The sequence below is a fragment of the Podarcis tiliguerta genome (assembly GCF_965153285.1).
Source record: "Podarcis tiliguerta genome assembly, chromosome: 16".
NCBI lineage: Eukaryota > Metazoa > Chordata > Lepidosauria > Squamata > Lacertidae > Podarcis > Podarcis tiliguerta.
The window spans coordinates 15,026,277-15,051,101 of NC_139549.1; the positions used below are offsets into that span (position 1 = coordinate 15,026,277).

Consider the following 24,825-nt stretch of genomic DNA (forward strand, 5'->3'; position numbering starts at 1 on the left):
CCCAGCCACTCTGGGCAGCTTCCAACAAAATATTAAAATACCATAATACATCAAACATTTAAAGCTTCCCTAAACAGGGCTGCCTTCAGATGTCTTCTAAAAGTCTGGTAGTTGTTGTTCTCTTTGACATCTGGTGGGAGGGCATTCCACAGGGCGGGCGCCACTACCGAGAAGGCCCTCTGCCTGGTTCCCTGTAACTTGGCTTCTCGCAGTGAGGGAACTGCGAAAAGGCCCTCGGGGCTGGACCTCAGTGTCCGGGTAGAACGATGGGGGTGGAGACGCTTCTTCAGGTATACTGGTAAAGGTATATGGGTACAGAGAGAGAGAGAAATCAGGCCCTGGACCTGAAAGAGAGAAGGTGGAAAGGACAAAAGCTGCACCAGCTTTGCAGCAGCTGCCCGGTCCCTCTGTGTTGAGCATCCCTCCCGTTTTGACTCCAAGGCCATGCAGGGCTTTACATATAGCCGAACAGAAAGCTCAGAAAGGTCAAGGGCCTGCCAGAGTTTGAACCAGTTTGGGAGACATCCAGAGGAGAAGATTTAGGTGGAAGGAGGAGGAGCCAAGAGCTAGTCTTGGCAACATTGCCACTGAGAGCAGCCATGCCTGCATGCTCCCTGCTTGTATGCGATTTTCTTGAATCAAAAGCCAGCTTTACTTTGAGTCTCTGTTCTAACCGGCCAATGACCCAGCCCTGACATGCATGCAAACAAATAGGGGCTGCAAAAGGGGGGGGGGGTTGGAATAAGGAGAATGCAGGGCGGCTGAATGAATTCTTTGCATCTGTCTTCACAGTGGCAGGTGTAGGGTGGATGCATATACCTGAACTATCTTTCTCAAGAAGGAAGTCTGAGGAATGGGCCTTTTCAGTGTTGGCTCCCTGTTTGAGCAATGCTTTCCCTAGGGATGGTGCCAGGCACCATCATTCACGCATCTCTGAATTTTGAAAGGCAGTTCTCCAGCCGGGTAATGTGTACACACATGCATATACTAGGGCAAAGTGTGCACTAAAATGCCAATATTAGTGAAAATCACATACAACACTGTATTTTCCAGGGGGAAATTGCTTTACGAAGATGTGCAAAATCACATACAAATGTGACTCTTTGGAGAAATCCACACTAAATGGCTGGTGAACTTTCGCAAGATTGCTTAAAAATAAAATAAAAACTGATATGGAAATGTGGAGAATGGAATGTAAGATTTTAAAGAAAGAACTGTCAGAAACTGAAACCAGCAGATTATTGGAATCCATTTCAGACAAGACAGAAAGAGCTTTTGCATTGTTGGGAAGCAAGGAAGTTGGGGCGTGTTGGTTGAGCATCCTGACTTGTGCTCTGTCACCCCAGGTTCTCCACCGCCTTTGCCTATTATGGGCTGGCCATGGACCTGCAGAACTTTGGCATCAACATCTACCTAACCCAGCTGGTCTTTGGCGCTGTTGACTTCCCAGCCAAGCTGGCCTCAGTGTTGACCATCACGTTTGTGGGCCGCCGGTTCTCCCAGGCTTTGTCACTTATCCTGGCAGGGCTTTGCATCCTGGCCAACATCTTTGTGCCTTCAGGTGAGGATCTTGTTATGAGCACGGCACAGAAATTGGTTAGTGCAAAGATATAGTGTCTCCCCTCCCCACTGACCTCAATCCCAGGCATAAGAAGAGCCCAGGTCAATGGTTCACCCAGTCCCAGCATCCTGTTCTCACAGCAGCCAACCAGATGCTCCAATGGGAAGCCCAAAAGCAAGACCAGAGCAACTCTCCCTACCTCCAGTTTCCAGCTACTGGTGTTCAGGTGCATATTTCCTCCAGCAGCAGAGCTTCAGCATATCCATTGTGGATAGATGCCATTGGTAGCCTTATCCTCTGTGATTTTTTGCTTCCAACTGACAATTCTCTCTTACTTCTTAGATCTGAGCAATCTGCGAATGGTTTTTGCTGTGATCGGCAAAGGCTCCCTTGCAGCCTCCTTCAACTGTGCCTACATCTTCTCCGGAGAGCTTTTCCCAACTGTGGTCAGGTGGGTCAAAGGGAGTCCTGGAAACCTACGATGCAAAATTCAGATAACTGTGAATTTTGAAGGATAGCTGAGTTTTGGTTTGTGTATTGTTTTGAAAAGTGTGTTTAAGGTAGATTTGCCTTTAAATGAAAACAGAACTTCTCCTTTATCCCTATTGAAAAGTGTGGAATTAATTAAGGATTAACAGGAAGACGTACAAACACCTCACAAGCAAGTCATGGCAAATGCATTGTTGTATAGTCTCCCTGCCAAGAAATCAGAATGAAAAGTTCAGTAAAGCTATCTAGCTGCCCCTTAAGCTTTGTGTGAGCAAATCAGGATGACTGCTCAACAAACTGGTCATCTGGAAGAGCCCTGCATTTTGATTTTGTATCATGTGATGCTGCCCTAGAAAACTCTATGCAAACTGCAATCGACATTCAAACCAGAAGCTCTAGAAAGAGCTGGAAACTGCAGATCTTCATGTCTGCTTCCTCTCCTGCCACAGGCAATCGGGGATGGGCCTGGGGGGTACCATGGCCCGTGTGGGTAGCATGATAGCCCCTCTGGTGAAGATGACTGGGGAAATATTTGCACCGTTGCCGCTGATCATCTATGGAACGGCTCCCATTATCTCTGGCATTGCTGCCTGTTTTCTACCAGAGACCCGGAATGTCCCACTTGCAGAGACAATTGAGGAAGTGGAGAGACGGTGAGATTCAAGATATATCTAATGTTTTGGGGAGGTTTCTGCCCTGGTGGCCCTGCCCTCACATTGGGCTGGCTAAGAAAGAAAACAGGGACGCGGGTGGCGCTGTGGTCTAAACCACTAAGCCTAGGGCTTGCTGATTGGAAGGTACTGCTCCGGCGGGAAGGTAAATGGTATTTCCATGTGCTGCTCTGGTTTCGCCAGAAGCAGCTTTATCATGCTGGCCACATGACCTGGAAAAACAGACTGTGGACAAATGTTGGCTCCCTCGCCCAGTAAAGCAAGATGAGCGCTGCAACCCCAGAGTCGGCCACGACTGGACTTAACTGTCCAGGGTCCTTTACCTTTACCTTTAAGAAAGAAAACAGAATTCTATATACTACTCAGAGACACTTTTTTTTTAAAAGAAGCACCCCCTCCCTTCTTTAACTGACGAATTTATAAGACTTTTAGGCTGGAATCCTATACACATTTAAAGATAAAGGGACCCCTGACCCTTAGGTCCAGTTGTGGCCGACTCTGGGGTTGCGGCGCTCATCTTGCTTTATTTGCCAAGGGAGCTGACGCACAGTTTCCGGGTCATGTGGCCAGCATGACTAAGCCGCTTCTGGCGAACCAGAGCAGCGCACGGAAATGCTGTTTACCTTCCTGCCAGAGCAGTACCTACTTATCTACTTGCACTTGATGTGCTTTCGAACTGCTAGATTGGCAGGAGCCTATACACATTTAGTGAACAGTAAATGCCTTGTGGGATATCTTTGGGAGAAGAAAAGGTGAGGGAGTAAACCCTACACAAATCCAGAGTGAAGTCTCTAAGACGGTTAGATAAACATGCCCATCTCCTTCCGCCATTTCTGCATAGGGCATGATCACTACCTCCTGTATTGCTTATTTCTGTTCAAACGCTTTTACTTTTAAGGTCAAGACCCCTCCGAGAGGATGAACAACAAATGAAGGTTCTTCTTGCCTCCACCAAGTCTGATCCCATCAAAGATGGTAGCTAAGAAGACAAAAGACACAGGGGCTATTTCACTCCACCCTCACCTGCCCACCCCAGTCTTCAGGCTTCAGACACCTCCCCAGGTCCTCTAAAAGTTAAATCTCAGTGGGGAGGGAATTGATGGAAGCGGTGGGATATGCATACACCTACGGTACAGGCATGTAAATTTATTGTGCTTGCGTGGACACAAAATGTCAGCACACTCTTTCCAGTCTTAAATTTGGTTCTCCACATTTCTGCATCGGTGTGCAATTTATTTATTTTTCCAAAGCCTGCTTGAAAACCCATCAGCATTTTATTGTGAACTTATCCTGATATACACATTTTTTTATTCTATTTTGGCAAAATAGATAGTTTTTGCAAAGCAATTTTCTCCAATATAATGTGTTTTTGTACGCTACTTTCACTAATATATGCATTTTTATGCACGCTTTGCCCAAGTATATGTATTTTTGTACACATCGCTTGGCTGGAGAACTACATGGCAAAATTTGGAGAAGTGTGAATTTCAAAAGGTGGCTGTGTTATGATTCATGTACTGTTTTGAAAAGTGTGAATTAGAGTTTGTCTTTAAATACAAACTGATTCAGTTTCCTTCCCCATCCCTTATCAGAGATGATGGGAGTTGTAGTTCAGTAACATCTGGAGGACTGCAGGCTTCTCTCCTGCCAAAGCTGTTCAGGGATACACTCTGCAACTTGACTTGACTCCACCCTAGGCAGCCTCTGACTGAACTAGAATTCCTGCGGCAAGTTTGATTCTGTGTGTCTGTGGCTCAATTGGAACCAGGGTTTCCTCTCATACCTGGTGCGTAATTAATGGAACAAAGTTTGGAAGATTGCCAGTTGCTACTGATGAAAATGGTTACTGTGCTTATTGTATTGTATACATCTGAGATTTGCGAAGAAATGTCAGACTGTACTTTCTGCATCCTGTGGCCTTTGGGCCCCACTGTTTACAGTTTTCTCTATACCTATATATATATGTGTGTGTCGGCCATGAGAGGCTTTTTCATGCATATGATGCCATAATAAATGTCTTAGCCTTTAAAGTGCCACAAGGCTCTTTATTTCATTTTGCATTGCTTTGCTTCAACAGAACAACAACGAACAAACCTATGGTCACGTAAAGCACGCTCAATAAACACACAAGACGTAACCGGCTGTGTTCTTAGATAAATAAGGTATACTATTCATTGTACCAAATCAGTGGCGTAGCGTGGGGGGTGCAGGGGGGGCCAGCTGCACCGGGCGCAACATCTGGGGGGGGGCGCTCGCACTTGCAGCTCTCTGCCCTACCTGGCTCACTCACTCTCTCTCACTGCAGTGCTGGCTGTGCGAATCCGATCCGAGCCGCCGGGTCGCCGCCCACTGTGGAGGGGGGGGTGCCAGGCATGCGGTGCGGTGTGGTGCGGTGCGGTGCGGTGCGGAGAGAGAGCGAGGGACTATCTGGGGGAGGGACAGTGCAGCGGGGGGGGGGCGCAAATTACTTGCCTTGCCCCGGGTTCTGACAACCCACGCTACGCCACTGTACCAAATTATAAATTTCAACAGAAGTAACTCATAAAGTTCAACAAACGAAGCAGAAGACCCAGTGGATCAGATCATTCTCTAGTCAGTTCATGCATAAGGTCCATCCATGTAATGGTGTCTATTCCACCTGTCTGTTCATAAAGTCCAAACCATCCACATGAAAGGTTGTTACAGTTCCACAAAATCCTCTCACAAAGACAAGGATTTCCGGAATATTGGCCTTGTTTCGCTGTCCTGGGCTTCATCAAAAGTTAAAGCTCATATGTGATATTACAGGACAGCGGATCTTATGCCATAGTAGTAGCTGCAGTCAGCAGACTGCATTTTTTATTCGTACGGCTACTCCTCTGGAAACTGTGATAATAAATCCATTGTCACTGGACTCTTGGCTCAATCCATGGCAGCAGCCCTTGGTGCTTTGGATAAAGGGCTGATCTAGACAGAAACATAGAAAGGTACTTGATATGGAGGGCTGCCGCCAAACTGGTGGACTGTTGTTTTGGTTGTAAATCACTGGGGAATACCAGTTAATCCTGAAGTCCCATGTGTGTGGGGAACTACAAAGAAAAAATGGCTGGGGAAAAGGGGTGCGAGGCTTGACTCACTCTTTAGGAAAAACAGTCCCTAGCAGAGTTGAAAACACAGATCATTTGCAAAGCATAGGAAATATACATTGTTAGAGCTTTAACATTTTAACATTTGCAAAGCATAGGAAATATACGTTGTTAGAGCTTTAAATATGCCACTATTTTTAAAAAAATAATAATACTGTTTTTATTTATTTTCATGGTTCAGAAGATACATTTTGAGAAAACAATTGTTACAACAGTAAGCAACAAGTAACTTGTCTTGATAAAATTATAGAATTTTATCATGCCATGTGTTAAAGTTTCATTTGATTACTCCAAGAGATCACGCCAAGTGCTGGGTGGATTCCTGCCACGGTCTGAACAATTTATGTATTCAATAAACATTTGCCATGTTATAAAATGTGCCAGTATTAAGCAATTAAAATTCTCCTCCACCCCTTTTGGAGTGAATAGACCATAAACTTTAGCAAGTTTAAATACTTTGTTCATGCATTCTCCAATGCTACAGCAGAAACAACACAGGTAACATCATCTTCAGCAGTACAAGCAGTCTCCCCCCACCCCCGCTTATGTGGGGGTTATGTTCCAAGGCACCGTGCGCATCAGTGAAATTGCATATAATTGAAACCTACAGCAGAAATCCTGTCTGCCAGGATACCTGATAATGGTCACTGGTTGCATTACCTGGGCAGTCTGGCCATTCTTTTTTGATGGCTAATACTTTAGTTCCTGAACTGAGGTCACAGGCTCACCCTATTCATACACAAATACACCCTTAAGGCAGGATTTGTAAGCAAAAGACAATGGGGAGGTTTTTCCATTTCCTTCCATCTTGCAGAGAAAAATTTGAGGTCAATTTGGGAGAATCAAAATGGCTTAGAATCATAGAATCATAGAGTTGGAAGAGACCACAAGGGCCATCAAGTCCAACCCCCTGCCAAGCAGGAAACACCATCAGAGCACTCCTGACATATGGTTGTCAAGCCTCTGCTTAAAGACCTCCAAAGAAGGTGTGATCCTGTCCTCTGGGGTGTTAGCCACCCCTCCCAGTTTGGTGTCATCTGCAAATTTGATCAGGATGCCCTTGAGTCCATCATCCAAGTCGTTGATAAAGATGTTGAATAAGACCGGGCCCAAGACAGAACCCTGTGGCACCCCACTAGTCACTCTTCTCCAGGATGAAGAGGAACCATTGATGAGCACCCTTTGGGTTGGGCTTCAGGATTGCTCTCCTGTACTATTTCAGACACGTGGTTTATATACTTATGCATATGTTTGCCTTGTACATTTATGAACATTTAATTTATATATGAGACCTGTTCCTTGCAGTTGTGATCACTTTTGCAGAGCTGTGTAATTAATGCCCATCAGCGCCTCCCATCAAGCGCTGGAAATTATTGGTTGCGCTGTAAATTGAGGGCATGCACCACCCCACATGTACCACCCAGAAAGGATAAATTCATAACCTTTTCCTCTGAAGTAATAGGTTTTTTTATGAATGGAAAACCTTGCTTATGAATGAAACTCATGTCAAATGATATAGTAAACCCAAAAGTGAGCAGTGTTTGGCCCACACCTCACCCCAGCAGCCACCTCTGAAGTCACACAGCCAGGAAACTAGGAAACCCCTCAACTAGCTGCGAATGTCTTACCATTTGGAGAGGGTTGCTTGTCCACAGAAGAGGGAACTGTCATTTGCCTATCAAAGAGGGGAATGTGGGTAAGAGCAAGAAGAATAGATCCGGGAGGGAGAAGGAGAGTGGGTGTTTAGATGCCTGGAGAGGGGAATAAAATGTGTCTGAATTTGAATGGCGGTTCAAGACAGGCAGTTCACAAAGTATTGTGATTGACAAGTTCCGAAACTATGTACTCATGTGTGCTCCAGTGTCACTAAACACCTCCTCTTTCTTTTTGATGTTTTCATTACATTTTGGGTGGTCTTTCTGACAGGGCTGGGCAGTTTCCTTTCATTTTAGCTGGCTGTGACTCTGTTTCCTTCCACTGACCAATAGCGGACATTGCAGGGTCTCCCTTGAGAGAGCCCCATTTTTCGTGACATGTGGATGTGTCAAAGGCAGAAGGGTTCACCATGCAGACTGATACATTCATTGGGGATTCATGACGCGACCTCAGAGGGAAGCATCCCAGACCAAGAGAAGGGTGGAAAAAGTCTTACCAAACACCCAGAGCAGCAAACGATCCCACCCCCCCACCCCCGGATCTGCAAAGCCCCCATAAATAAAGCTTATCGTTGTGATGTTTTCTTTGATACCAGGAATGCAAATGACTTCAAGGGGGAAAGTTCATATTCCAGGCCTGACTCAGCTCATTCCTCTGCCTGTTACCACCATCTCGCCCAAGAGTTCGCTGGAAGTGAATGTGCACCCCTCCCTTTTCACTAATACCTCCATTCTTAGGAGATGTGGGTCTAATGGAACCGACTAAGCCGTCTGAAACTCAGCAGGAGCTTAATCAGAAGCACAGAAAAACAAGCCCCTCTCCAGAGCCTTTTCGCCTTGCTCTGGCCTTTTCAGCCTCATTCTACCTTTTGTTCCTGCAGGCAGAGGGGGGAGAGGGAAAGGTGCCCTACTGGTTCCTTCGTAGGAACTGCACATAAGCAGCGGCGCATTTCTGGGTGACCTTGGAGCAGGCTCAAATATGAAATGCACACGCAGGAGGGCAGAGGTCCCGTCTGTTTGCCCATCAGCAGGAGGCATGGGAAGTGTCCTTCTTAACTGTTTCATTCCTTCAGTACAGCTCCAACCACTGCAAAGGAAATCAGCCGTGGAATCATTTTGACAGCCTCCACCGGGCCGGTTCTTGGAGGTTTCTATCTCTACGTTTTAGCAAGTCCATTTGTGATTTGCACCTCCAGATCACCAAGCAAACACCTAACGTTTGCAAGTATATATACCGGTATATATTTTCTCCTTCCCCTGCTGCCATTGCATCGGCCAACGTGCCTCGTCCGATTCAGCCGGGCCCGTCCTGCATCTTTGGGCCGCGATGACTTTTGCCCAACTTTTGGATCAGGTTGGCGGCATGGGCCGTTTCCAGGTCCTCAACGTGCTGCTGCTTTGCTTCCCGATGGTCCTCATGGCAGCCCACAACCTCTTGCAGAATTTTACAGCAGCCGTCCCCGGGCACCGCTGCCGCACTAGCGTTAACAGCACATGCGGTGGCAGCAACATCACCGAAGGCGCAGACTGTCGGGATCCTCTGAGAGCCTTCATCCCGACAGACGGCAACCAGGTGCTGCAGAAGTGCCGTCGCTTCGTCACCACCCAGTGGCACTTCCTCGAGCCCAATTCCACGGAGCTGGAGAGGACAGAGGCAGAGTTGGAGCCTTGCCTTGACGGCTGGACCTACGATGGCGAAGTCTTCACGTCGACCATTGTGACAGAGGTAGGAAGGCCTTAGGTGAGGATCAGCAATGCCTCACCACATTTTTTGGGATTGGATTGGTACTGAAGTGGGATTCTGGATGCTGGATTTGTGTAGATCGGGGGGGAACTTGCTGCTAGACTACAGTTCCTGGTCTGGGGTGATGGGAATCGCAGTCAGTGCAGAAGTTAAGTGTGTGGGAAGAGGACCTGGGAAACCAGCGTACAAATCCCCACACAGCTGAGTGACCTTCAGCCAGTCACTCTCTCTTAGACTGGCCTACCTCCCAAGGTTGTTGTGTGGAGAAAGCGGGGGGGGGGGGGGATACGCATGTTTGGCCCCTTGGTGGAAAGGTGAGATACAAATAATAATTAAATAATCTGGAGGGTCCCCAACAATGATGCAGATGACTTCCTGTAACAAAATGTTTCACAAATAAAGGGGGGGGAGAGAGATAGGCCACATGTCCACATTCAATATGAAATATGACTATGCCCAAGATTGATTTTAAGGGAGCAATGTTGAGTAGCTAAATTGTGATTATCTAAGTTTAGTGATTTAAATAATCCTCCCCTCACCTGCAACCCCCCCACCCCACCCTCTCCTAATCCATCATTCACGAAAGCTCTCTGCGAAGAGTCTCCATATAAATATGGGGGGGTTGGGGGGGCATCTATTCTTCAGAAGTGGAGGACCAGCTTTGCAGGAGGAAAATCCCAGGTTCTGTATCTGGGGTCTCCTGCATTTGTCTAAATTCAGCAATTTCCTACTCAACACAATTGCCACAATACAGTGGTGTTAAGAATTAAATTTGTTCTGGAGGTCTGTTCTTAACCTGAAACTGTTTTTAACCTGAGGTACCACTTTAGCTAATGGGGCCTCACACTGCCGCCGCGCCGCCACCACGCGATTTCTGTTCTCATCCTGAAGCAAAGTTCTTAACCTGAGGTACTATTTCTGGGTTAGCGGAAGCATCTGTAACCTGAAGTGTCTGTAACCCGAGGTACCACTGTTCTTGCCAACGGGATTTAAGGATTAAAGTTTTTGCAGTAAAAACTGCCTCGGCCACCTATGGTTCTAGGAATGCCTTTTGGAGCTGCGGAGCTTGAGCACACACCATCTTCTGTGTGAGGTGGAAAGTTGGAAAAGGAAATGGAGCTTTATAGATACATATCCCAAAGTCAACTTTTCTGCTTCGCGTTTCGGAAAAGCCAAGCGATGGTGATGCTTCTGTGTTAACCGCCCTCCCCCCCTCCCTCCCGCAGTGGGACCTGGTGTGCGACTTTCGGACGCTGCAGCAGATGGCCCAGTCAATCTACATGGCGGGGGTGCTGGTGGGCGCGGTCGCATTCGGCGGCCTCTCAGACAAGTAAGGCGTTTCGTGCTTTGAAAGCACGTCGCGAATGCACGTCAAAGCGGTTGGTTCTAGCTGGGCCAAGGAATCCTTTGTTTGTTTGTTTTTTAAAAATCATACTAGATTAGTAGAAGGAAAATGGCAAATGGTGGGTTGTGGGGACAGGGGCGCCATCAAAGGGAGGGCTGGGGGCCAGGGCCCCCCCCCATATTTTCAAGGGAATTTCGTGACAATCCTCAAAAGGATGAGCCAGGATGAAGAGTCTTTGCCTTGGCCCATCCCTTTCATGAAGCTAATCTGGCTGTTTGGGGTGGGGTGGGGGGGCATGATGGGCCAAGTCGGCCTGGCCGGGTTGGGAGGGCGGCGCATGTGTGATGTCACGCCACCCTCCCCCCATGTTGGGGTCAACTCAGTGTGTGTGTGTGCAGGGAAGAGGACCCCTTTTTTCCTAGCCAGAAACTGACTTTCCCCCAGTCCCAGAGTCTTATCCGGATTACAGTGGGACCTTGGGTTAAGAACTTAATTCATTCCGAAGGTCCATTCTTAACCTGAAACTGTTCTTAACCTGAGGTACCACTTTAGCTAATGGGGCCTCCCACTTATGCCGCTGCGCGACTTCTGTTCTCATCCTGAGGTAAAGTTCTTAACCCGAGGTACTACTTCCGGGTTAGCGGAGTCTGTAACCTGTAACCTGAAGCGTCTGTAAGCGTCTGTAAGCCGTAAAGACCGTGGGCTCAGGGCCAGTGAAAGTATCTGACTCTTGGCTCATCTACATTTTCATTTGCCCTGTAATTTCTTCAATTTGTCCCATGATCCTCACAGGTTTTAGTTTTATCCTGCCACTTTCCTTGGGGAAACCCAAGGCGATGGGTGGGAGCGACATGTAAGGGCGGCTGGCGGCAAGATGCGGGGGGAGGTCATGTCCTGATTTGCCCTCCCAGGATGCTGGCAGCTATGGTGTGTTCTCTTTACATTCTCCGGATGTCAGGGAACTGCCATCGGAAGGACAGGAGGTGCAAGGGCTCTCTGAGGTTGAGAGAGACGCAGCAGCGGAAGAGGGAACCAGTAGGGGGAGAGCAGGAACTTCAAGGGAAGGTGAGTCGGAGGAATGGCTCAGAGACGCTTCCAGCGAAAACAGCGGGGAGGTCTCAGGACCTCCTATAGGGACACCCATTCCTCGCCGGAAACTGTCATGCCGAGAGTCCAGAAGACGTGTTTCCGTTAAGGAGCTTTTATGTTGGAAACGATTCCGAAAGCAACCACTTTCGGATTCTGCTAGCGATTGACGCAGCCATGCTGGAAGGGCTCCGTCACAGGCAGAGGTTTGAGAACTTGATCAAACTCTGAGGGACTTGCAGTTTACGCACAAGCAGCTCTTCATCCCATCACACCAGCCATTATCGCCTTGGTGCATCTACAGTAGCTCTGGGGTGGGAAGCCTCAGCCCCGGGGGACAAATTCTGCCCTCCATGACTCTCTTTTTGGCCCTCAGGAGCCTCCCCAGCCAGACCCTCCTTGAGTGTTTATGCCTGGCTGGAGTGCACCTTCGAACTCTGATACTGCCTCTTGCTTGTCTGGGTCAAGGAGAGAGAGGTGTGTGCAGAAACCGGCCTGCCGTACAAATATAATATTTGCATTCCTTGCTCCTCCCACTTTTGCCTCTGGCCCTGCCCACCACAGGCATGTGGCCCCTGGTAGGTTGCGCAGAAGGGAACGTGGCCCTCAGGCTGTAAAAGCTCCCCCACTCCTTTTCCAGATCATTCTTCCATTCCTGCCGCTTCCAGATTTCACCCACCACCCTGTCTATAACAAGACTCGTTCCTCCCCTGTTTAGGTTTGGCCGGAAAGCTTTGTTGATCTGGTCCTGTCTCCAAATGGCTGTTTCGGGGTCCTGCGCTGCTTTTGCCCCCAGCTTCACAGCTTACTGCATCTTCCGCTTCCTGTCAGGAATGGCTCTCTCAGGCATTGGGCTGAACTGCGTGTCGCTGTGTAAGTAAGTTTCCTCTAGTGGCTGGTTCCAAGACTTAAAACATTAGCCAAGCATGCTGCAAATCTGCCCTGAGGCCTCTGGGCATGTGCAAAGGGCATTGCTCTCCCATTAATCACAGGCAGTCATATCCACCAAAGACAACCAGTTACAGATGAGAGCGAGTTTGAGTCTTGGAATCTCTTTTTTCAGTTGTTGTTTTACTGAGAAAATGGCCGCCTACGCACACTGCTTTTTCTTACAATGATATTAAATCAGGGGTCACCAACATGATGCCCTTGGGCACCCAGGCACCTTTGAGGACTTCCCCTGGAGCTCACAAAGCCTCTGAGCCCCACCACCACCACGCAGGTACTGCCCCCTGCTGGAGAAGGTAGTTGCCCCTTTCTCCTTTGAAAGGTACCTGGAGACAATGAAGGAAGTTGGAAATGTGCTGTCGTTTCCTTGTTCAGCTCTATTTTTCAAGCCTCTGATTAATTCTGCTAGATCTGACTTTTACACAGTTCTCTTGGAAAATCAAAGGGCTGTTTTCACCTGTAGGTTGAGTATGCCACTGACACCAACTATATAGGGGACCCTGGGGGCCCAAGCACCCACAAAGATTTTGTTGTGGGTGCTCGGCACCCACATCACAGGGCCTCCGATGCGAATTCTGGTGCCTCGTGGCCATCTAATCTGCACACATAATAAAACAACTGAAACAGAGGCATCCTTTCTCATTCACACCTCTAAAACAAAAAAGCACATAAATACGCATATATTCATGAAAAATAAATGGGAAAATGCATTGTATCAGGAGACATCACTTTGCAAAAATGTGCATATTAGGCAAAATTACATACAAACATTTGTATATTAGGAAAACTTCACACAAAAATGCTGGTGAATTGTCATGGGGACTTTTATATATATATAAAAGAAACTTGCAAACTGATGTGGAAACAAGGAGGACTAAGATTGGTAAAATGAGAACCTGAGAGAAACGCCAATCATCATTGACAGATTCACTCATCCCTATGCACCAATGGGGTAAAATGAGTGATGACTACTTCCTTGCCTTGTGATCTGGGTTCAAGTCTGATTTGTGCACACACACCCCGAGGCACTATGTTGTGTTGTAGTGAGTGTTGCACAGAATAAGGGATATCTGGGTTTAAATCTCCACTCATTTAGAGCATACGATATTGGACTAACAAAACCTGTTCTTCATTATTTACATGTGTGAATTCAAATCATGGGATTAAACTGCCAAAATATTTAGAAGTGATAAATCTACCTAAATATAGCAGTGCCTTACCGTTAGCTAGGTTTGTGTTTTAACTTCTCCACTGCTGCAAATAAGGTTTTCGGGTGTTCCTTTTGATGCACATTTATGTCCCAGAGGAACTGGAGAAGTTCAATCTGTCCCATATGTTTTATACGGTGTTTTTTTATATAGAAAGGCGGGGGGAGGTACTCACCATGAAATTGTTACAGTAAGTACCACACTTTTAACATGGGGAGGGGGGGCAGAAGGTGCCAGTACTGTGTAACCTTGAGTACTTCCAGGAAGAAAGTACTGGTTTTATATTTTCTGTTTGACACAGAGTTTAGGTCAAAGTTCTTGTTAGAAACCCCAGAATCAGTTAGGTGGGTGTTCACTCCTTTGAACATTGCTAGACGGCAACATGGGGTTTTCCTCTTCCAGCGGTAGAGTGGACCCCAATGCATTCCCGGGCCACCATCAGCATGGTGACTGGATACAGCTACAGCGTCGGGCAGTTCATCCTTGCCGGCATAGCTTATGCCATCCGCGACTGGCGCTGGCTCCAGCTGGCCGTCTCCTTCCCTTATTTCGCCTTCTTCCTGTACGGCTGGTAGGTGGCGCTGTGGCCCTGCTCTCTTGTCTGCTGTGAGCGGCAGTGGTGGGAGTCCCTACCCCAAAACACTGACATTAATTGTGTGGGGAGGCTGGAGACTGGTGGGTGAAGGCGAGGAAAGCTGAGGTTGTGGGGAATGAGCTGGGGAGGAAGGAGTGCCTTGAGGGCACTGCAAAGGCAGACACCGGCCATTTGAGGAGCGGGGGGAGGGTCACAAGGAAGCTTCTGGAAGGGGAGACTGGATAAGCAAGGAGGGGGAAAGGGGTTGTCTCTTCTCCTCTCTCGCAGTCCCCATTTAAGCATGCCACTTTAAAGATAAAGATATAGGGCTTATCCACGCTTTCCAGGAACAACCCACGCTTTAAAGCTCTGTATCCGGGCACCCTCTTTCTTTCTCTCCAAAGCTTCTCCCACAAAAAAACAACTCTTTAAAGCTGAATCGGAGCAAAGAGCAATCTGCAGAAAACCTGGACTGCCATTTGCTCCGATTCCGCTTTAAAGAGCAGGTCCTGTGTTTGCATCATTGACAAACAGCAGTGCAACAGTAAAAGCTTCCCCAGCACATTTTCAGAGGGAAGCTTCAACTGTTGGTTTCCTGCCTTTCCTGCAGCCAAGCATGCTGACTCAGGAGGGTGATTGACGCAGCTGACATCGCGTGTGATGCCGGGGTGTCACGAGTCGCATCCGGGCATCATGCGCGATGTTGTGATGCTGCATGCGATGCCCAGACGTCGGACACGACACCAAGACACAACGCCATCGTGCACAATGTCTGGGTGTCTGGGCGGCTCCTCTGCCGCCGCCTCCTGCCAATGCTATGAGCCAGGGGCTGCTCCCCCACCATGGAGGGGGGAGGGGGGAGGAGCCGCCATATCCCGGACAAACATTGTGGGAACTCTGTCCCCCAGGGTGGGGGTTCAAAGGGGTTCAGCCTCTAGGAGTCAGCACCCCTGCTTACAGCCATTGAAGGCATAGAAGTATAAGCCCTAAGGGGGGGGGGGGAAGCTAGCTGAACCTAGGGAGGGGCTTGTTGGAGCAGGAGATGTTGGGGTGCAGGGCAGAGCTGTTAATCAAATACCCAAGGGCTCCTTCTGTAGAGCAGGATGGGCATTACCTAGGGGTTGTATATACCTTCTTTCACCTCACCGTGTCCCTGTTCCCCCACCTTGCTGCCTCTCTGTTTTTCTCTTGCCCAGGTGGTTTACAGAGTCTGCCCGGTGGTATGCCACAACTGGCAAACTGGACCAGGCACTCAAGGAGCTGCAAAAAGTGGCACGGATAAATGGGCAGAAGGAGCAAGGGCAGAAGCTCAGCCTCGAGGTAGCGAGAGAAAGAAACGTCCCTTCCTTTTCTTCCTGGTTTATGCTTCTAAGCCTTTAGCATCTGCACAACAGGTAGTGATTCAGCAGTGCCAGCTCCCCCCCAAAAAAACATACACACACAAAAATGCACCTCTCTGCTGTTAAAAAAACACAAAAAACAGCACCATTTGAATATCTGCCTGCCAAACATCTACAGGGAACAGGAGCCTGCCTGGGAGTGCAGGTGGGGAATGGTAGCAACCTTAGGAAGAAGATGAGGTGGACCAGCCATCCAAAAAATGGCTGTGTGTATTTTGCGACAGTCTTGATTCCGCAGTCAGGATACACTAATTCTGCAATCGGGGTGCAAGTTGTGGATTCGCCTGTTTGGCCTCCACCCTCACTAGCCTGCTGATCTGTAAGGTTTCCAAGGGGGCTTTCCCCCTACCTCTACCGAAAAAGGTTGAGGATTGAATGTGGAACCTTCTTTATCCAAAGCATGCCCTTGAACGTGGAACTACAGTCCTTCCCCTTAAACATTAAGTAAGTTTCCAGGCGTCTCGTCATTCCATCCCTAAATGTGCGGAATTTGGCCGGAGGCCACAGCAGGCGGCAGGCAACCCCTTGCTTGTCTTCTTCTTGCAGGTCTTGAAAGCCAGCCTACAGAAAGAGGCACCCTCCGCCAAGTCCAACTTCACGGCAGCTGACTTGGTGCGATCGCCTGTTGTGCGACGCGTAACGTGCTGCCTTTGCTTCGTCTGGTAAGTTTGAGGTGGAAGCAGCTGGTGGGGAAGGCAAGAGAGGGAATGAAAGAAGCGGAAGAAGAAAAGCCAGATCGCTTTAAAGATCGTTTTCTTGGCTCAGTATTGGGGGGCGGATAGCTCAGTTGGTTAGAGCAGGGGTGTAGTGTGGGGGGCTGGGGGGCTGTGCTTTTTTGAGAGGGGGCACGACCAGCCCCCCCCCCAGGCTCCTTCTCGGACTAACCTACCTCACAGGGTTGTTGTGAGGGACTAAATGAGGGCAGAAGCCACAGGTGCCACCTTGAGCTCTGTGGAGAAAATGTTGGGATATACAGTGGTACCTTGGTTTTCAAATGTAATCCCTTCCAGAAGACCGTTCAGCTTCCGAAACATTCAAAAACTGAGGTGCAAAGGGAGAATTCCAATTTCAATGGAGAAAATTGAAAAACATGCAGCGGAAGCCATTTGACTTCCGAGGTGCATTCAAAAACGGAAGGATTTACTGCTGGGTTTTCGGCGTTCGAAAACCGAAACGTTCGGCTTCTGAGACACTCAAAAATGGAGGTACCACTGTAAATGGAACGATAGGTGGTTGGTTGTAAGTCACTTTGGGTTGGAGGCGACTAACAAATTTAATAAATAATGGTGCATAAAGAATAATGATGGAAAACAGAGTCCAAAAACATCTGGGGGGTCAAAGGTTGAAGAGCATTGAGCTAACTCAGTATCTACGCTGACAGGAAGCGGATTCACCTGGTTTCTGACGGGGATGTCCCTCTGTTCTACCTGGAAATGCTGGAGACCTAACCTGGGACTTTCTTTACGCAGAGCAAATGTTCTGCCCCTGAGCCACAACCCTCGGCTTATTTGTGTGTTTTCCCTGTATCCGCCACCAGGTTCTCCACCAGCTTCGCCTACTATGGGTTGGCTATGGACCTGCAGAACTTTGGGGTCAGCGTCTACCTCATCCAGGTGATCTTTGGGGCTGTTGATATCCCAGCGAAACTCATTGCCTTTGTTGTGATTTGCTACTTTGGCCGCAGGATCACCCAGGCATTGACTCTCATCCTAGCAGGCCTGTCCATTGCCGGAAACATCTTTGTCCCCCAAGGTGAGACTCCAGATAAACCACAGTTTAGGGGCTCCTCCAGACCATTGAGCGTTCGTTCTGATTTGCTTGCACAAAGCTTATGCGGAAGTTGAATTTATTGAGCACTTGCTCCGATTCGTTTCCTGGGGGGTTATACATTGACAACAAATGTTCACCTTGATTTGTTTGCAAGGTGTTCATGCATCTTCCTGTTAGTCACTATTCCACCCCATACTTTTCAATGTACGGTACGTCCCCATCACTTTCCAAACTGCAAACAGTTTGTTTCTTATTTATTTGCTTTATGCATTAAATTTATATCCCATGGCTCTTCCTCCAAGAAAATCCCAGGGCATCTTATTTTTTCAAGTGGGTAATAATAATAATAATAATAATAATAATAATAATAATAATAATTTTATTATTTGTACCCCACCCATCTGACTGGGCTGACCCAGCCACTCTGGGCAGTTTCCAACATATATAAAGTCATAAGTATGCTGCACTAGGGATACAGAATGATTTCATCCACTTTATTTATTTATTTATCCACCCATTGATTTATTCAACGTCCACTCTGCCCTTCTTCTTCCTAAAGGAGCCCAGGGTGGCAAACCACCAAGCAGCAAAACAATACAATTCAAAATAAAACAAAACATGCTTCTGCAAACCTATGTTTCCTGGTACGTGCTAGAGTTCCTCCCACAAAATAGAGAACAGTCTGTTTTTCTACTGCTTGAGGTGTTTGGGTGCCCTCCAAAGACCTCTTGGGAACTGTAGTCTGGTGAGGGTGCTGAAAGCAGATTCCTAGGGTTATAGGCTCCCAACAGGGTTTCCTGTGGAGGAGGAAAGGCTGTTTGTTTTCAGTGTGAAATGGGATTAAGTCCTAGAACTGTGTGGCATAAGACCTTGTGACTGAGACTACAGGTTCATGCTTCTGGCTCAAAAGCACGTGGAAGAATAGGTGAAAGAGCCCCTGAGCATGTGCAGGGTGCATTTTTCTTACTAACAGCTTCCTTCCTTCAGGCTAATTTTAATTCATTAATTCATTTGCTTATTTTACATTTGTGCATAATACCCAACAGCTAAAGTTTTCTGAGTGATTTACAGGCAAAAGTTGAAAACCATAAAACAGAAAACAAGAAGGTGAGGGAGGAACTTTTTGTTGAAATCACAGCATAGTGGGAAAGGATTAAACCACAGCGCCAGCTCTGATCAGGTCCCAGCCCCATCCCAACAGCTGTTATTTTAAAACCACAAACAGACATTTTAAATGCAATTTCTTATTTAACATAATGTGTCGTTTCACTCAAGGAAAGTGCCTTGACTTCACTCCTGCTGGTGATGGGAGCATCAACATTCACAGTGTCAATGCCAGTGTTCACCAAAGGTTGCTGAAAACTTATATAATAAGGCTTAAAATGTGGCTGTTGCCTGACACCTTCAGGCTGCCACCCTTGTTATTGGCTGAGCTGCAGGTGAGACACAGAATGTTCACAAATGCTCTAATAGTTCTGAGACGAAGACTGCTGGTGACACAACACTGACAAACTGCGAAAGGTCATTTGGCTGGTGACAGAGGGAGAAAACCTTATCTTAAGACTGAGGTGGTGGGGGCAGGAAATGTATGCCAAATGCAAAGTGGAACAGGAAGTCAAATAATGGCAAGAAACCAAAGGTCAAAACGGTAACAGAATTTGTTGGGGGGCTGAAGGGCTCTGAACAATAGTTGTTTGCAAAATCATTTGAGTTGATCTTCTCCCCAGATATGCAGATCCTGCGCACTGTCTTTGCTGTCTTTGGGAAAGGGTGCTTGGCAGCCTCTTTCAACTGTGTCTTCTTATACACGGGAGAGCTTTACCCCACGGTGATCAGGTACCTCAGACTTAGTGGAAGCTCTTAACTGTGGGCCATTTTATATGGGCGGTTACCCTGGAATACCGTCAGAACCGTCTTGCGTACCCGGAAATAAATGCTGTTTTTGGCGCTAGATATCAGCCCGAAGTCATGTGAGGCACCCAAAATGGCCGCCGCACTCTTCTGGGATGTGGGGAAATGAGATGTCCCAGCTTTTCCAGGGCAGTTGATGGGTATATAATGCTGCCCACTGCTATTCCTTCTACTTTCTAAAGTGGCCTCTGTGGCCTGAGCACACACAGCTGCGGAAGCCCCCTAGACCCAAGCTATTTAAGGCAGACCCATCTTTTAAAACAGGCAGGTGGAGCCATCCTTCAAGTAACCTGGCTGCTGTGGAGGCTGGCCCATTTGGGTGAATGGGGCGCTGCCCCACCAGTCTCAGTCTGCCATACGCCAGCCGCCTTCCACCAGTCTTCATATTCCCAGCCACCCCAGGGATTGGCACTGCCTGGCAGCTTCCTCCTCCTCCTCAACCTCAGTGTTGCTCCATGTAGGGAGCAGGGAGGAAGAGGAGAGCAAAACCAGAATGAGTCGCCTCTGCCTGTCATTGGCTCTGGCTCCCCCTAGTGTTGGGCTCCCTGCCTTTTGCCCTACCAGTCCCAAGGAGCACCAGGCACCAATCTATTTAGGCCAGCAATAGGGAGCCTGTGGCCCTACAGACACTGCTAGACTGCAGCTCCCATCATCCTGGGTCATTGGCCATGCTGGCTGGGTCTGATGGGAGTTGAAGTCTGGGGTTATCTGTTGGGGCAGCACAGGTTTCCCAGGCTTAAGGCTTTCCCCCTTTGTCAACTTTCTGTCCATTGCATGGCAGGCAGACCGGGATGGGGTTTGGGAACACCATGGCTCGTGTCGGCGGGATCGTGGCTCCCTTGGTGAGGATGACTGGCGAGTATTCCCCATCTCTCCCCCTTCTGATCTATGGGGCAGCTCCCATCATCTCTGGCATTGCCGCCTGCTTCCTTCCAGAGACCCTGAACATGCCACTACCTGATACCATCGAAGATGTGGAGAACCAGTAAGTAGATCTGCCTTTTCCCCTCCTCATTCCTTAACCACATTTGTTTGCTTATCAGCACCAACCCTTGGTACCTGGCATTGTTTGGGAATTCTGAGAGACCAAAAAAACCCCACAACAGTGCAGTTTTAAAATCAGAGGCTAAAATTGGCACAGTTTCGAAAGGTTCAGTTTGCCTCAGCTCAGAAAGGGTATTGGAGAGTTGGAAAAGGTTCAGAAAAGTGGTGGGAATTGGTAAGGGGACATATTCATTCTATATAATCAACAAAGAAAAAATGGCTGTGAGCCTGTCTTCCAAAGTGCAGGGCTTGCACACAGAAAGCCCCAGGAGTTGAGTTTGAATTCTTATCCTCTGGGGGGCATCTGGTTGGCCACTGTGAGAACAGGTTGCTGGACTAGATGAATCCTTGGCCTAATGCAAAAGGTTCTTCTTAGGCTCTTATTCCATGTATCCAAACATAGACAGAAACCTGGTCGTTGCTCATGATAATCTTAAGGTGTTCAAATATGTAGCCAACATAAAGTAGATGTATTCATCGCATGTATCCAAGAGCTTTTATCCAAGGACCTCAAGTTGGCATAACTGGTCCCCCACAATTTTATTCACACAACAACCCTATCAGGTAGGCTAGGCTAAGAGTGATTGGCACAAGGTCACCCAATGAGCTTCATGGCCCTGGTCTCCCAGGTCCTAGTTGGACACTCTAACCACTGCACCACACTGCCATCCTTCCATTTAGTAAGCCATCAGTGGCGGAGAAGTGACTTGCATCAAGGAAAACACAACATTCCAGCATTTTACCTAAAATAGTCAAAGGACACATGAAGGTACTTATGCTAGCAACGCTTATAGAGCTATTATAATACAAACAGAAGAGATTGTGCCTTTTCATGTCATGATTCATACACAGGAATTGTCATCATTTCGGCTACCCCCTCTCTTAATTCTAAACATGGAATGGGCATCATTTGGCTTGTCAATGTATGCCAATCGTAACCGCATAAATTATCTGTCTATATCATGCAGATTACCCACAAAGTGTGCAGATAATCAACTTACACAGATGAGACTGGCTTATGACGCAAAGAAGCTGAATTTGCTGTTGCCATTGCCACATGGTAGACATGATATTAAACTCCCACAAAAAGGCCCAGGGATAGGTTCCCACAGTTTAGGGACCAAGAGCTGCTGCCCTTAGCACCAGATTTGGCAATCAGATAAATCGGGTTTGTTTGCTCTAAAACATCTTTTTACCATGCAGTTTTGCATGTTATTTCCATTAAGATACAAATTTATATGCATGCTGTACAGAAGTACTGGTATATGCATTTCGGTACACATTGCTTAGCAGAGGAACAGCATTGCAAAATTCAGAAAAGTGTGCATTTCGAAAGATGGCTGTGGGTTGATTTGCATCTTGTTTTTCGAAAGGTAAATTCCCCTTTAAGCGCAAACGGAATCGAATTTCTGCCCAACGCTACGGGGAGGTCATCTAATCCAACCCCACCGTGACTCTTATCTTCTGTTTAAAATTGCTTTGAGCAATTTGGCGTGAAGGTAAAGTCTGCATTCAGGCCCTGGATTACCTCTGTTAATTTGCAGGGACAAATGATTAACTCAAGGTGCCTAAAAACGGAATAACCTTGGACCCCACGGAAATTTCCTCCTGCAAATTTGGGGGAATGGCTGCATATTCCTGAGAGAGAAGTGATACTTGCTTTTTCTTTGCTGGTCAGCATCTTGACATTTGAATCCAAGAGTGCGGCAGAGCAGTCGCCAGCTCCTCTGCTAGCTGAAAGACTAGCTTGTGAGGAGAAGCAGTCCACTTGTCGGCTGCACATACCCCTTAATCAAAAAAATACCCCAGATCAGTACAGAACTCAAGGAAAGCTTTTCTTTTTTCTTTTTTATTAATTTATTTAACATAATTATTACAAAATCTTGCAAATACATACATACATACATACATACATATATATTTCAGAGAAGCACACATATATAAAAAAGAACAAAAGAGGGGGGAAAGAAAAAAAATAGAGAGAGAAAAGAAGAGAAGTTGGAAGAATTTCTTCCAAATTTATTCTACAAATATCTCAATATGAAAATATTAATAAAATTTTATTGACTGATTTGTGTGAGATTGTATGGTAATAATATGGAATAACAGATACAACCTTCCTTAAAATGTATATAGGAAGTGCAGTGTAAGTGATGGAAGTCAATCAAGGAAAGCTTTTCAACACATCACCTGGCACGTTCATGGAAATCACATGGGGGGGGGAGTGCTGCTGTACTGCTTGGGGGCATCTGAGTGACCACTGTGAGACTAATGGGCCTTTGGCCTGATACTGCAGGAATCGTCTTACATTCTTATGGCAGAACAACCTCCCTTGAGCAAACAGCAACTCCAGCTGAAGTCAGCTTGGATTACACGGACAAGAGGGTCCTGTGTGCCTCTTAAAACATCCCCTGCCTTCCGAAATACTTTTTTTAAAAAAACGGAAACGCAAGCCTGAAGTTCAGAAGCCTTTAGTATCAAATGCAGTAGGACTACGTGAGGAAAAGAAGGTTAAACCAGCTAAGGCACACCTGCTCTAAAGACCTATCTGGGCCTTCTAATCCAGGGGGAGGGCCAGGGGGGTCGTAGCCCCAGGCGCATGGTTTTGAAGGGGTATAAGGCAGGCGCCCCCATGCAGGGATCCCCACCCTGCCTGCCGCCAGAGGACTCTGGACCCTGGAGCCTAGCCTTCCCGCCGTGTCCCAAGTCTCCTCGCCAAGGCCCAGCCGGCCAGGCTCACCTCTGCAGAGGCAGGCAGACAACAACAACAACAACAACAACAATTTATTTATACCCCGCCCATCTGGCTGGGTTTCCCAAGCCACTCTGGGCGGCTTCCAACTGAATACAGTGGTGCCCCACAAGATGAATGCCTCGCAAGACGGAAAACCCGCTAGACGAAAGGGTTTTCCGTTTTGGAGGTGCTTCACAAAACGAATTTCCTATGGGCTTGCTTCGCAAGACGAAAATGTCTTGCGAGTTCCTGTGATTTTTTTCCGCTCCCCACCCCCTTTTTCTAAGGCACTAAGCTGCTAATAGCCTTTTAGCAGCTAATCCGCTAATCCCTTAAGCCTTTAATAGCCGCTAATAGCCGCTAAAGCGCTAATAGCGCTAATCCGCTAATGGGGTTGCTTCGCAAGACGAAAAAACCGCTAGACGAAGAGACTCGCGGAACGGATTCTTTTCGTCTTGCGAGGCACCACTGTATTAAAAACAATAGTGTGTCAGACATTAAAAACTTCCCTAAACAGGACCGCCTTCAGTTGTGGTACAGGTGGTACAGCTAAGCCCCATGAACCTTCGGTGTCCTGAGCAGCAGCAGTGAAACATTAGCTGGCTTGGTGAGTTTTCTTCCCCCTCCATCCCCAGCCCCTCATTTTCTTATTGAGCTGAGCTGGGGAGGAGTCAGTTTGTAAGATTACCTGGACCTAAGCAGGAGGATTTTCAGGAACCCATAATATTCCCCCAATCGTCTCTCTCTCTCCCCACCCCCATCCAGTTTCATTATTTGTCTTCTTTTAGGAACTTGGAGCAGCAGAAAGGCGACGAGGGCTGCAAAGGGACCCCTTCCCATCAGGATGACATTTTCCTGGACATGAGAATGTTTAAAGATCCCAGGCCGCTTGAAAACACAGGAAAAGGAGATGGGGCAGCCGCCGACCCAGCCAAAAGTAGCTGAGCCTCAAAGGTGTGCCCCCAGGCACAGCAGGGCCTCCGCTGCCTGCAATGTACCACCTTCAACAATAAAAAAAAACCCTAAGTGCCTTCTTCCACCAGCATAGCAAAGTCGAGACATTCTGTTAATCGTAATAGGCTAGGACACCATTCTAGCCTGGCTGACATGTCCAAGTGTGAAAAACTCACAGCTGGGGACCTGCAAAAAAGTGGGGGGGGCAATCCTCATCTCCTTAAAGGGCTTCTTGTGTTTGAGGATCTGACCAGCCATGCCCTCCACCCTGCAAGGACACTTTAAGGTGGAAGGGGCTTAGGCTAGTCTCTGCTGCAGGGACCCACCAAATCTCGTTTTTTCCAGTTTACCAGTTCAGTTCCTAGCATGTCTACAACATTTTGGTGTTTTTTAAAAAGTCCTCCTGAAAATTCAACAGCATTTTAGTGCACTCCTAAATAAAGATGGAAAGAGCTGTCAATCTTGGTTCTACATATGCTTTTTTTAACCATTGTTTACTTGGAAAACTGCAAGGCAAATTTCGTATGAGGGTGAATTTTAACAGATAGCTGTGCTTTGGTTCACGCATGGGTTTCGGACAGTGCAGATTTGATAGATTCAGCTTCA

The 24,825-nt window shown here is 47.5% G+C and overlaps 1 protein-coding gene across 1 annotated transcript in view; it reads left to right on the forward strand.

Moving 5' to 3' along the window:
* LOC310667165 (uncharacterized protein) overlaps positions 1-24,612 on the forward strand; it is a gene marked incomplete at its 5' end in the record, with an annotated part of 34,138 nt that extends 9,526 nt beyond the window's left edge. The window contains 14 exons of the mRNA XM_083418889.1: positions 1,347-1,561; positions 1,904-2,012; positions 2,500-2,703; positions 3,620-3,696; positions 8,716-9,227; positions 10,472-10,575; positions 12,395-12,549; positions 14,235-14,403; positions 15,603-15,726; positions 16,353-16,468; positions 17,344-17,558; positions 19,304-19,412; positions 20,269-20,472; positions 24,054-24,612. Of these exons, the coding sequence (XP_083275015.1) occupies positions 1,347-1,561; positions 1,904-2,012; positions 2,500-2,703; positions 3,620-3,696; positions 8,716-9,227; positions 10,472-10,575; positions 12,395-12,549; positions 14,235-14,403; positions 15,603-15,726; positions 16,353-16,468; positions 17,344-17,558; positions 19,304-19,412; positions 20,269-20,472; positions 24,054-24,210 (2,470 nt within the window). The 3' untranslated portion in view covers positions 24,211-24,612. The remainder of the gene's footprint in view (positions 1-1,346; positions 1,562-1,903; positions 2,013-2,499; positions 2,704-3,619; positions 3,697-8,715; positions 9,228-10,471; positions 10,576-12,394; positions 12,550-14,234; positions 14,404-15,602; positions 15,727-16,352; positions 16,469-17,343; positions 17,559-19,303; positions 19,413-20,268; positions 20,473-24,053) is intronic.
* Between the last annotated feature and the right edge of the window lie 213 nt (positions 24,613-24,825).